This window comes from Sinocyclocheilus grahami, unplaced genomic scaffold (assembly GCF_001515645.1).
Source record: "Sinocyclocheilus grahami isolate Dianchi unplaced genomic scaffold, SAMN03320097.WGS_v1.1 scaffold208.1, whole genome shotgun sequence".
Classification (NCBI taxonomy): domain Eukaryota; kingdom Metazoa; phylum Chordata; class Actinopteri; order Cypriniformes; family Cyprinidae; genus Sinocyclocheilus; species Sinocyclocheilus grahami.
Window position 1 is genome coordinate 2,021,372 of NW_015505387.1, and position 13,026 is coordinate 2,034,397.

At 36.9% G+C, this 13,026-nt stretch overlaps 2 protein-coding genes across 4 annotated transcripts in view; both read right to left on the minus strand.

Moving 5' to 3' along the window:
- The window catches only part of LOC107595773 (rho guanine nucleotide exchange factor 16-like), a 20,421-nt gene extending 9,924 nt beyond the window's left edge, over window positions 1–10,497 (minus strand). Inside the window, exons 1-9 of one of the 3 annotated variants that reach the window (XM_016286288.1) lie at window positions 10,315–10,497; window positions 9,944–9,985; window positions 7,705–8,299; window positions 7,082–7,133; window positions 6,294–6,454; window positions 5,934–5,990; window positions 2,975–3,135; window positions 616–768; window positions 374–503 (exon numbers count right to left, since the gene is read on the minus strand). In XM_016286288.1, the coding sequence (XP_016141774.1) occupies window positions 374–503; window positions 616–768; window positions 2,975–3,135; window positions 5,934–5,990; window positions 6,294–6,454; window positions 7,082–7,133; window positions 7,705–8,205 (1,215 nt within the window). In that variant the 5' untranslated portion in view covers window positions 8,206–8,299; window positions 9,944–9,985; window positions 10,315–10,497. Of the gene's footprint in view, window positions 1–373; window positions 504–615; window positions 769–2,974; window positions 3,136–5,933; window positions 5,991–6,293; window positions 6,455–7,081; window positions 7,134–7,704; window positions 8,421–9,943; window positions 9,986–10,314 lie in introns of those variants that run through there. The other 2 variants (XM_016286287.1, XM_016286289.1) reach the window with 2 other exon arrangements.
- Window positions 10,498–12,086: 1,589 nt separating this feature from the next.
- The window catches only part of LOC107595791 (espin-like), a 65,335-nt gene continuing 64,395 nt past the window's right edge, over window positions 12,087–13,026 (minus strand). The window contains exon 16 of the mRNA XM_016286318.1: window positions 12,087–12,784. Within this exon, the coding sequence (XP_016141804.1) occupies window positions 12,637–12,784 (148 nt within the window). The 3' untranslated portion in view covers window positions 12,087–12,636. The remainder of the gene's footprint in view (window positions 12,785–13,026) is intronic.

The window sequence follows — 13,026 nt, forward strand, 5'->3', positions numbered from 1 at the left end:
ATATATATATATATATACACACACACTTACATAAACATATATATGACTTCCAATGTAAAAATGTATGTGTGTATATATGTATATACAGTGGGTACGGAAAGTATTCAGACCCCCTTAAATTTTTCACTCTTTGTTATATTGCAGCCATTTGCTAAAGTCATTTAAGTTAATTTTTTTTCCTCATTAATGTACACACAGCACATTCCATCGGGACATTTTTTTTTTTTAATTATTATTATTATTATTATTTTTAATTCCAACTCCTATGAGAGCTTGAAGGCAGTGTTAGAGCAGAGGTGGAACTGAACTCCAGATTGGATGACTTAGAAGCTCAATATAAAGCTGCGGTTTACAGAAGGATTGTGTCTCTTACATCTAAAAGAAGTGGCAGACGAGTGATTCTCTGCATGGGTAAGATGAGGAAGGAGATCATGGGCAAACCTCCACACGCTTCACTGCCTTCAATCTGCTTCAGAGTTTCTCGAAACACATTGTTATTTGACCTAAAACACAAAAAAATAACCATATGTCACACTGAATTCCTATTAACAACTGTTTTCCAATCAAAAGTGCTTTGTTAGCATCCGTTTATTATTTTATCGTATGGGTGCTTACTGTAGTTTCTGGAGCGTTCTCTGCTGGAAGGTCTCATTGGAGCAGTATACAATGTATGGCTCGAAATGTTGAGTCGCATATTTATTCACTGTATCACTGATGTCCTTGATCACAGGGTGTTTTTGGTGACGTGTATCCAGATCCTCAAAAAACCTAAGAAACATTATATGCCAAGTGTTGCAAACAATCTCTAATTTAATTCCACATTTAAAAATAAAAAAGTTAAATGATCAATATAGTGGAAATGCATCGGTTTATTTCTTCAGGTAACTGACAAAAGGAAATACTAGGATGTGTAAACAGCGCCATCTGACTAGAACCAGACCACCAGGGGGCGCAACAGCCTCACTTTTTGTTTTACTGTTTGGGGAAACTCTGCAGAATTTTAAAATAAAAAGATACAAATGAAAGGCATGTATCATATCTATCATTTTCTGGACTGTCACTCACTGTTATGGTGATTTCAATTATATTTTGACCACTATAATAGAACGTCTCTGGTTTCTGAAATCTGGTCTCCTTAGTTTGAGAAAAATGGATTTCTCCTACCGCTGGTCAACTTTAACACCGCAGCTTCACTTATTTGCCATCTATATGCAAGAATCTTTCTCCATAAGCTCCTATCAAACAGAAAGTTTTGAGTCTGTTATTTCTCAGCCCTAATGGCAACTCCCAGACTGGAAGGCCTCACTCCCACAATCCAGCTAATTTAATGCGCTTGTTTCATAAACAAGACCAAACCGCATGACACAACATGCTCTGAAAGCTTTAGCATCTCTTAGAATCACTTCACTTTAGCCTGTTTTAGAGCCACAGCACTGAATGTCTCCAGAAGAATCACGCATTCACGGTTTCTGAGAAACAGGTATAAAGTTGCATTGTAAATGTGTGAAAGACCATTTTATGTGTGAAACATGAATCCAGGCAGCGACAAGCTGCTTAACCAGTTTAACCAGCGAGTCTGAACACGTCCAGCCGTGCAGATACTGCAGTCACATCTGCTGGAAACTCCTGCGGGAGCCTAGATCCAGCTTTTGAATTACCTGTATTAAATCTGGCTCAGAAAGAAGCTGAACCCGTAATTCCAGTATTAATGATACACTATACACAGTAGTTTTCTAGCTGCATCTGTCATGCATGGTACAGCACTCATCGAGCACCAAATGACTTCATGTACCGAGTAAATAAAATGGAACTATTATTATTACTGGCCAGCTGCAGTGTTGCCAAGTCTACAATTTTCCCGCAGAATTGGGCTACTTGGTTGTTTTTTTTAGTCCGTGGGTTGAAGGGAACCCTGGAAAAAGATCTTGACTGAGGAAGACACCCCGTAACATGACTTTAGAGCACATTTTAAAGCCAGTTTCCCCTGGAAAGCAATTGGGCTGGTTTTGTTGTACAGACCTGGCAAACCTGACCAGTTGGCTGATAACTTTGTTAGGAGCTGCAACATGATACATGATTTAACTTGCAAGAACAATAGTGTGATTTAATTGCGCAAATCAAAGCAATTAAATCACACTATAATAGATTTGGATACTTTAAATACTTTCTAATATGGGTCAGACTACATGTTGTGTTCCATGGCATTCACACAAATGCAAATGCCGGAGACCAGAAACGTAAGCTTATGCAAAGCTGATTCACATTTTGTTGCCTTCCAGATTTCAAGTTCGGTGAACTCTGACCTGTGAATTCATATCACCCGAAGATTAATAGTGGTGTGAGCTCTTAGCTGAATTAAAAGAACAGAAACTTTACAGTTGTACGTTTGTATCATTGCAGAAAGTGGAGTAGACTGTATATTTTTTGTTTTGCATTTATTATTATTATTTGTTTATTATATTTTTATATATTGTTTTTAAAAAGATGATGCAGAGTGTGAGGTCATATCAAGGATCATTGTGGTGTCCAGAGAAATTTAGTGCGCTCAAAGTCTTGCGTGACCACCATGCTTTAAAAAAATAATAGTGATTCATAGTGATTTGATATATATATATACTGCATATGCACAGAAAGCTGATTTTCGCAAAACTGGATCACACATTATTCACAAAGTTCTGCCCTTTCTTTGTATAATCTCCAGTTGTTTATGAAACGGATAATAGGCAAATTAGATTGTTTCAGCTATCAATAAGAGCGACTCTACTTGCCATATTTTACAATGTTTACATCCATTTCCCAGAATTTCAACAGAAATATGCATAACTAATGCTTTTCATTCATTAACTATATATACAGTGTGTATGGCCTCGCCACTTCTGAAAACTCACTAAAATATTTTTTCTAGATTTCATTTATCAAGGGTTGCCATATTATGATCCACATTAGAATTGATAACATAAGCGAAAGTTTGTACCGTTTGCTGATGTCCTGGATGACGGATATGTTGGAGAACAGATGATGGTGTTCGGTTGTTGTCATGGTCTTTTTCAGATCTGCACTGTCTTTAAAATGAGTCACCAGGATACTTAAACTGTGCTGGTAAGAATATTCTGACGTGATGATTTCAAAGATGGCCTGCACACACACACACAAAAAAAAAAAAAAATAATAAAAGTCACTTGTAGTGTATCAAACAGGTAAAAAATAAAACTGAATGTTTCTTTTTCAAATATGTTTTTTTCTTCTTCAAATGCGCAGTGTGACATGTAGAAGTGATCTGAACTTGTTACAGAGAAACCCTCTTATTACTTGAGCCCACTCTTAAAACAGCCTTAAAGGGGTCATATGATGCTTTTTTTAAAGATCATTATTTTGTGTATTTGGTGTAACAGAATATGTTGACATGCTTTAATGTTCAAAAAACACATTATTTTTCAAATACTGTACATTGTAGGTCCTCTATGCCCCACCTCTCTCAAACGCTTCGTTTTCTACAAAGTCCCTCCTTCCGACAAGCGCAGTCTGCTCTGATTGGCCAGCTGACCCAGTGCATTGTGATTGGCCGAACACCGCAAGCACTCGTCGGAGCTGCAGTCCGTAACATTTGGCACTCTAGCGCAGTGTTTCTCAACCAGGGGTCCGTGGACCCCTAGTGGTCCTTGACATAAGGCCAGGGGGTCCGTATAAAGTATGAATTTTTGTATAAATTATATATTTTGACATGACATGTTCCCATGAAAGAAAAATCCAATATGGCCAAATACTGGACAAGTCAGTTACTTGAATTATACTTGACTGCATTTGGTCCTCACAAAGACACAAATGATACGAGTCAATTTTGTTCTGGGGGTCCTTGAGGATGGTTCTGAATTGGACTGGGGTCCGGTATGCCAAAAGGTTGAGATTCACTGCTCTAGCGGTTAATAAACAGAACTGCGTGCGTCTTGCGGAAGAACATTGTAGCCGGAGCTACTTCTCTCTGTTTAGGGTCTATGGCGAATCACGCAGGTACTGGGCTACTCCGCAGTACCTACCCGAACCAGTCTAAAATAATCAGATTATAAACACTTATCATAGGGGTACCATAGTGATTCTGGATAAGCCAAAAACACGGTTTGGAAAATGGATTCATGGTGTACTCTATTATTATAAAAATTGTGTAAATTGAACACAAAAAAAGTTACGGACTGCAGCTTTAAAGATGCCAGAAACCAACACACTGATTTAAATAACATAGGGTGCAGTAACATCAAGAACTTTTCAAGTCGGCAACACGAAAACCCTAAAGTATAGGCTATATGTATAGTATATAATATATAAAACGAAACAAAAAACACTAATCTGAAGAAACTTCACTGTGACATCAAGAACTATGTAAGACCAAGGCCAAGTTGAAGAAACACTGTCTTATTAGTCAATGGTTGTCCAAGAGTTAACTGTGTGCTAATGTGCAGTTCTGTTAGGCAAGCATTAACATTTCTCAAACAAAGTTAGTTATTTAAACAATTAATCTTTGGCACACAAGCCTTCTGTGCTTGAATGCACCTCAGGTATTGTGGCTTCAGGAGAAGTGCGCCATCACTTTTCTAAGAGTCAGACTTGTAATCGATGAAAGCGCACAGACTTACATTGTAGGACGAATCGAACCATATGTTGAGACCACAATATCATATGCAGTATATCTATAAGAACTATCAGAGATCTGCTGTGCTTCTCTTTCTCTCCTGAAAAGACCTTTTGTTTTAGAAAACCAGGAATTATAAGACATGCTTTAAAGTTCAAACACGCTTCAGGAATGAATGGCCTTTCCATGAAAATCCACAATACAGCCTCATTTAAAGCAGCAGGTGGAACAAATGATCAGCTAAGAGTCAGATGTCTGGGTGTGTCTGTGTGTGCACAAAGTGAACTTTAGTATTTACACAGCCATTTGAGCGCACTCATATCAACACTAAAGCCATCTGACAATGACTACATGAAAGGACGTCATTGACTAGTGCCAGTCTGACATATATATATATGCAATGAATCTAGAGCAGTGGTTCCCAACACTGGTCCTGGAGGCACCCCAACACTGCACATTTTGCATGTCTCCTTTCTCTGACACACCAGTTTCAGGTCTTAGAGCAGGGCTGTCCAAACTCGGTCCTGTGTCCTGCAGAGTTTAGCGCCAACTTGCCTTAACACACCTGACTGGAAATGTCTATGCCTAGTAAGAGCTTGATTAGCTGCTTCAGGTGTGTTTAATTAGGGTTGGAGCTAAACTCTGCAGGACCTCGGCCCTCCAGGACCGAGTTTGGACAGCCCTGTCTTGGAGTCTCTACTAATGAGCTGATGATCTGAATCAGGTGTGTTTAAGGAGACAGGCAAAACATGCAGTGTTGGGGTGCCTTCAGGACCAGGGTTGAGAACCGCTGATCTAGAATATAAGAAAGTTTGCTTTTTTTGAATTAAATTACAAAAAATAAAGAACTTTTCCATGATATTCAAATTTTTTGAGATGCCCCTGTGTGTGTGTGTGTGTGTGTATATATATATATATATTATATATAGTATATGGTAATATTGTGAAATATTATTACAATTTACAGTAACTTTTCTATTTGAATATATTCTAAAATGTAATTTATTTCTGTGATGCAAGCTGAATTTTCAGTAGCCATTACTGCAGTGTCACATAGAACACACATTCAGAAATCATTCTGATACGCTGCTAATAACAACTATTACTAATATTTGAGTAGCAAATCAACATATCGGAATGACTTGAGTTTTGCTACATAATAAATATACTACATTTTATTATAATAAACATAATATTAAATTAAATTAAAATATGAAAGTTATTTTAAATTGCAATATTACTGTTCTTATTGCACTTTTTTAATCAATAAATGTAGCCTTGATGAGCATAAGAGATCTGAAATACTCACTTCTTGTCTTTTGCGTTCTTCAGGGGAGATGATATCCAAAATGCCCAAATCTTTCACCTAAGTTTGAAATAAAACAATAAATGTACTTATTAGGAATCAGCAACACTCTTTTATAAATGAGCCTATTTCTATTTAATACATGTATTTCGTTTTACATTTAAATCAATAATTTAATGCAATACATGCACTGCATCTATGTCCTAAGTTAAAACAAATCATAAAACTGTTTCTCTGAAGTCTCTAAATGTTTTATGCTAATGCAAGTATTTCACAGCTCTGACACTTCTCCTCTCTCAGAGGTTTCAGCCACAGCTCGATCTCAAGCGAGTGGCCCTTCAGCAGGGATTTGGTCCTCTTCACCTGTGGCAGTTGACTCCATGTCATGTACGCTGCTCTGTAGTTCTTCACCACGATGCCCTGATCCTCCTCCGGTGGCTCGGTCGGTGAGAACTCATCGTCCTCTGTGCTCAGGCTGCTGGCGTTCAGGCCTCGCTCCTTGATCTCCTGGTAAAACCGCGGCTCTGTAAGAAGATAATGAACAACTTTCAACCCGCTGCAGCTCATATAGTATCACTTTTGAAGTTTCTGGCCTTAGAAGTTCTACAATGATTATTGAAGGAATAACAATCCATCTCACTTTACCCAAAAATCGAATTAAACTGCATTGGTAACATTTACAATAAGGTTCCATTTGTTAACTACATTATATTTTAAACATTTACGAATACTATAATCAAAAGTTGTAGTAGTTAATACAATGGACCTGAGCTAACAATGTATTATGTTTATTTAATTTTAAATAATGATTTAATATTTAATGGATGAACTAATGGGACTTATTATAAGGTGTTACTGCAGAATGTATAGTTTTTTGAGGTGCATACAGTTCATCAAGGCAAACTTAGAAAGTTCACAATGCTATCTGCTTGGATGGATGGGCAGATGAATGGATGCTGTATTAAGTACACTATCTCATGTATTTAAACACTTTTTTTACCATCTTTAAATGAGCCAGTTTGCTTCCTGTTCCTGATCCTCCCCAATGTTCTCTGCGAGGAAAGACAGCATAAATACATATGACAATGTGATTTTTTTTTTCGACAGGGTGAAAAACTTTAAAAACTTAAAATAAGAACCTTGCCTTATACCATCTTTAAATGAGCCAGTTTGCTTCCTGTTCCTGATCCTCCCCAATGTTCTCTGCGAGGAAAGACAGCATAAATACATATGACAATGTGATTTTTTTTTTCTACAGGGTGAAAAACTTTAAAAACTTAAAATAAGAACCTTGCCTTATACACACAGGCACTGTCATGTTAGAATAGAAAAGGGTCCTGTCCAAACTGTTGCTATAAAATTAGAAGCACATATTTCCCTAGAATATCATTATATGCTTTAACATTAAACATTGTACTCGTGGAAATTACTAAAGTAGTCAAACCTGATCATTAGAAGGGGGTGTCCCAATACTTTTGGCAATATAGTGTATGATTAAATGAATCGTTGCCAAATCTTACAACATGCCAGAAAAATATTATTCACTGCAATGATCCAATCATAAAACCTTAAGTATTTGATTCTTTAAATCTAGATTATAAGATGCTTATAATAAGATCTAGATATAAATGCCTTAAAAAAAATAACACTCCCACAATATATTTCACAATGTCTTATAAAATCAAAATCCTGATTGTGGATTCAACCAACTATGTCCATTTGAAAGCATCCAGATGTGTTTAATAACAAAATAAACCGAAAGCAAGACACTTGCCTTGCGTCCTGATTTCTGAGCTTGCTTTTGGTTGCCCGCCTTCTCTTCACTGAGGGGTGTCAGCATTTCTGTTTGGAGTTCACTCGGCAAAGCGTCAACATTCAGACTAGTGACGGCAGCACGATACGATTTATTCCTGCGATTTCTCCTCAGCGAAAACCCATCGCCCGAATCACTGTCATAGTCCTCCCAGGAGAGGTTTGTGGGCTGCAGGCTGACGGGAAGGGTCACCACGGTGGTGTGGTAGCGGTTTCTTGGGCGGCTGCTCACAGCCAGGTTCTTGGGGATGAGCTGTCGAGCGCCCTGCCTGCGAGCTGCTTCACTCTGGGTGCTGAGCATTACAGTTCTCTGCTCATCCTCTGGGGAATCCACTCTGGACAGGTCGATGCTCGAGGACGAACGTCCAGACGGCTGCTCCAGCTGAAGCACCGAGCTGAAGCGGCTCTCCGGAAGAAGGAGTGACTGGTTCCCCGTGGAGCCATAGGAATTTCTGTGGGACATGGCACCTTCAACCCGGTTCCCTGGTCGGCTGGAGAAAAGTGTTTGTCACTTGAAGAACCTCAGTTTGGGGTCACCAGCAGACCACAACACTAACCTGTTACAACAGAGATGGGTGGAGTGACAGACTACTCAGCTGTAATTCTGACTGAATGTAATTTGAAACTGCAAGGGTGGGAAGCCTTTTCACGGTAAAAGATCTCAACAGAAGACAAGGGCAGGTTAGGAGCACTGCAGGTGAAAGGAGCTTTACAATACCTGTAAAGAAATATTCACTACCTCTTTCCACCCATTAATGAAGCATATGTGAAAGTTATTATGATCTAGACTTTGCTAATATAAATGTAATTATCACCTGAAGATAATGAAATTAAACAAGTCCAGCTCACATTTCACTCCAAAATCAAAAGAAACCAATAGCATAAATAAAATGAAGCATACGTTTTGTTGTCGTTTTATATTGGGACACGATTTTAATTATAATCATTAAAATAAAATACTTTTGGGATTTGTAATTCCATTATTCCCAATAGGGACTGTTATTAGATTTGCATTACTGCAATTCTTGATTGCAGTAAAAATTGGTTAAAAAAAACAACGCCCTCCCACCCCCAATTCAAATATGTACAGGTGCATCTCAATAAATTATAATGTCATGGAAAAGTTCATTTCAGTAATTCAACTCAAATTGTGAAACTCATGTATTAAATAAATTCAGTGCACACAGACTGAAGTAGTTTAAGTCTTTGGTTCTTTTAATTGTGATGATTTTGGCTTCATTAACATAAAATGATGAATAAATAATAAATGAATGAATAAATGTACAGTAAATGAACATACTTTCCAGAAGGCCAACAATTCACTAAAAATGTTTTTTATTGGTCTTATGAAGTATTCTAATTTGTTGAGATAGTGAATTGGTGGGTTTTTGTGAAATGTGAGCCAAAATCATCACAATTAAAAGAACCAAAGACTTAAACTACTTCAGTCTGTGTGCATTGAATTTATTTAATACACGAGTTTCACAATTTGAGTTGAATTACTGAAATAAATTACTTCCACGACATTCTAATTTATTGAGATGCACCTGCATGTTCTCTATGTTGCTAATCTGTATGCATTCTGTGTTGCAAGATTAAAAATAAATAAATGAATAATTAAAAAAGGAGTGCAGACCATTTTATTCTTTTGAAATTCAAATCAGCATAAATTATTAGCATCATCATAAAAACTACTTAAAATGATATATTGCGTCAAGTCACATTTATTTAAATTGCCCTCTATACAACACAGATTACTTCAAAGCAGCTTCACATCAATAAACAGGAAAATAACATTTAACGTCATAAAATGTATAAATTACGAAACAATTTTAATTTGAACTGCAAAGGAGAAGACAGATTCAAAGTGCATTATTTACGAAATGAGCAAGCAGCTCTACAGGAGGCAGTTGTCACATTAATTATATTAACTCTCGTTTAAAAACTATTAAATAATATATTCACGTGTAAATAGCCTAACATATGAAATATAACAATTGTAATGATGAGTAATCAGAGTTGCTATGAAACAAGCAAGTATCATTTCGGTTATAGGCCTATACTACACCAACGTGTGTAATATTAGGTTACAGCATGACACATAATTCATCTCATCTTGAAAGCAACGCGCTGCATGCAGCTCTGTCTGTTTTAATTCTATTTTTACACATTGTTCACCATTATCAGAGCATGATACTCACAGGCTTTTTCCTGGAATCCTCTCACGCCTGTTTGGAATGTCCCTTGATGACGGAAGCAGGTGCACAAATCATGTTCAGTTTCGTATAATACTCATATAATTTTTTTTTTTTTTAATGGATGTAAACGGTTCTTCACGGGACCACATATGCCAATAAAAAACTTTATTGTGACAAAACAACATTATAGTTTTCTTGACATAGCTGTTGGATAAAAGACACTGCTGCGGGAATATTTGAACATATAACTGATCCTAGTCATCTGGATAAACAACTCACTGTAACTGCATTTCACGCCCAGACTGACCAGTTCTCAAAACAAAGAGCATTTTAAGTCCGTTTAAAGGCCATACATAAATACAGGATTGACTTACCCGGCTAATATCACATGCACTGTGATTCTGAAAATGTGCAGATGTCAGATTTCTCTGCACGGATCCTGAACATATGATATATTTGAGCAGAACTTCAACGCATTCCTGCACCTACACGGCCTCTGTATCGCTCGCGCTACGTCGCCCCAGGTGAGCTCAGCCACACCCACCGGAACTTCAAAATCACACAAAATCAGTAGCACACGTTTGTATTTCTGGTAGCCTACTGTAACGGTAAAATAATAATAATAATGCACATTGCGCCATCTGCTGGTAAAGTGTGTCACTACATAAGCTAAACCTTCATTGAAGTTGATTCTTCTGATTGAGTGAGGGTAGTTTTATACTTTTATTTTTGTAGTATGATGTGAAATTAACCTTTCTCTAACCGTAAAGTTAAGCTACTGTCGATAATAGAAATAATTATATATTTCATATATATATATATATATATATTGACAAATTCAGTTCAGTGATATTTCAAGATATTGGCATTTGTAACCTTCAGTCCTGTAACTTAACTTGTGTTTATGAACCTTCAGCATAAATAAAATAAAAATAGTAAATTCTATTAATGAATGTATTCAATTAATTAAATTGCTTATTAAATGAAAGATATCTTCTATTATGTTATGTTAAAATATAACATGAAAAGAACAGTTTAAGCATGAGCAACTGGACTGTCACTCGATATAATGTAATATAATGTATTGGATGTGTTTTTGTGTGATGTGTATTAACTCTTTCACAGGCACAAATTGTTGTTTCGATTTTTATTACATTACTGTTGCCACTGGGAAAATGAAAGTTTACAATAGTCTGCCTATGAAAGCCAGGCTGAAAACAGAAAAAGACATGTAACTGACCCGGATATCATTGGCCAATACGAGTTTATAAGTATTTCTAAATGGAGTAATTATGAATAGAAAATGTTCTAATGGCAATAACGTTCACATCTTTGTTTTCAGCATCATTATGGCATCTGATAAACGAAAGCAGAATGTTCCCAAACTCAAGGAGGACCATGCTTATCACTTGTAACCTATGTTTTTTTTAGTTGTACAGAAAAAAACAAAAACACTCAAAATACATCAACTCTACCCATCGCACAGTGAATGACACAGGACAGACATATTATATGCATGTGTAAAAATACACACACATATACTTTCTCACACATGCACACACACACAAACAGATTCACATCCGGCACTTTTCTGATGTCTAGTTACTCGAAATACATTAACAAGCTACAGTTGCCAAGCAGAGAAGGAAAAGACAGCTTCATTATTGGGGAGCGCAGCATGGCTGAATACACCGTCATGATTTCATGACATCCTATCCCCCGCCAATGAAAACGTCCTGTAAATCTCAGTACAAAGGGTGACCGGGATGTTTTTACTTAGACCATCAAATGCAATAGAATATTTAAGACATTGGCTTCTCTTGTGCAATTATGGGGTTCACTATAATTTCATAATCTGTTTTCATTAGTGGTTGTTATGTAGGTCTGAAATACATTCTGAGCTTTGTTATTTGGGAAGACTTATTATAAGTTGTGATCTCTGACTCCACCTTTTGGTGAAACATGTATATGTACAGTGCAAAGAGACTACAGGTAAAATGCTTCTTTTTTCATTTCATGTATCATTTCCAAATTGCGTTTTTTATGTAAGAAACATAGATGCACCATAACACAAAGCGTCACTTACTTTATGTAAGAATACATTGTGCCATAACACCTGTTCAGGACTATCATACTTAACAGATTATGCATTTGTTTCTATATATAATGTATCATTTCCAAATTGCGTTTTTTATGTAAGAAACATAGATGCACCATAACACAAAGCGTCACTTACTTTATGTAAGAATACATTGTGCCATAACACCTGTTCAGGACTATCATACTTAACAGATTACATAAAGTAAACTTAAAAAAAGTTTTCAAGCAGAGTAGCCAACATGTGATTTCCTTGAAATATATGTTCTACTTATAATTGAAAATATTACTAGAGATTTAAAATGAGATGCTAATGGGTCAGGTGGGGAATGCTGCAAATGATTTTCAAAACAGGTAAACAATGACCACAGTAAAAACATTAGTTTCATTCATTTTTTACCCTTTAACGGTACAGTGCATCTTCAGAGCTCAACAACATGCAGGATACACTGAGACTCAGACGAAGCGCTGCTGAAGTGCTCATCGAGCAGAACGCCGTCTGGTTTGTGTCTAAAGGGTCTGGCAGATTCTCAACAGTGTCCTACAGTTATACACCAGCAGAGAGCTGTGCGAGAGCGGAGGGGGTGACGGGGAGTCTACTACTGTTTCGCTATGTCGCCTTTCTTTAAAATAATCTGCCGCTGCCACGGCGCCAGCTTGGTTTCATCGTAGCCCAGCGTTCGTAGTCGCTCCAGTTCCGACTTCTCCTCGTTCTCCTTTTCCATTCGCCGCCGTTCCTCCTCATTTCTGCGGGGACGAGGAGAAACAAGAAAAGTAGGTACATTCACGTTTTTGATCAAATGACATTATGCACATTAATACAATCCAAATATCAGAAACAGGAACTACTTCTATCTAGAACTATCACTAGTACTGCTATCACTACCCTTACGAAAAATAAGTTTATTCAAGTGTGCTATTAGTATACTTCTTTTAAACTAAAAATAGGAAAGTATACTTTTAGTCTACTTTTTATGTACTTCTCAGAA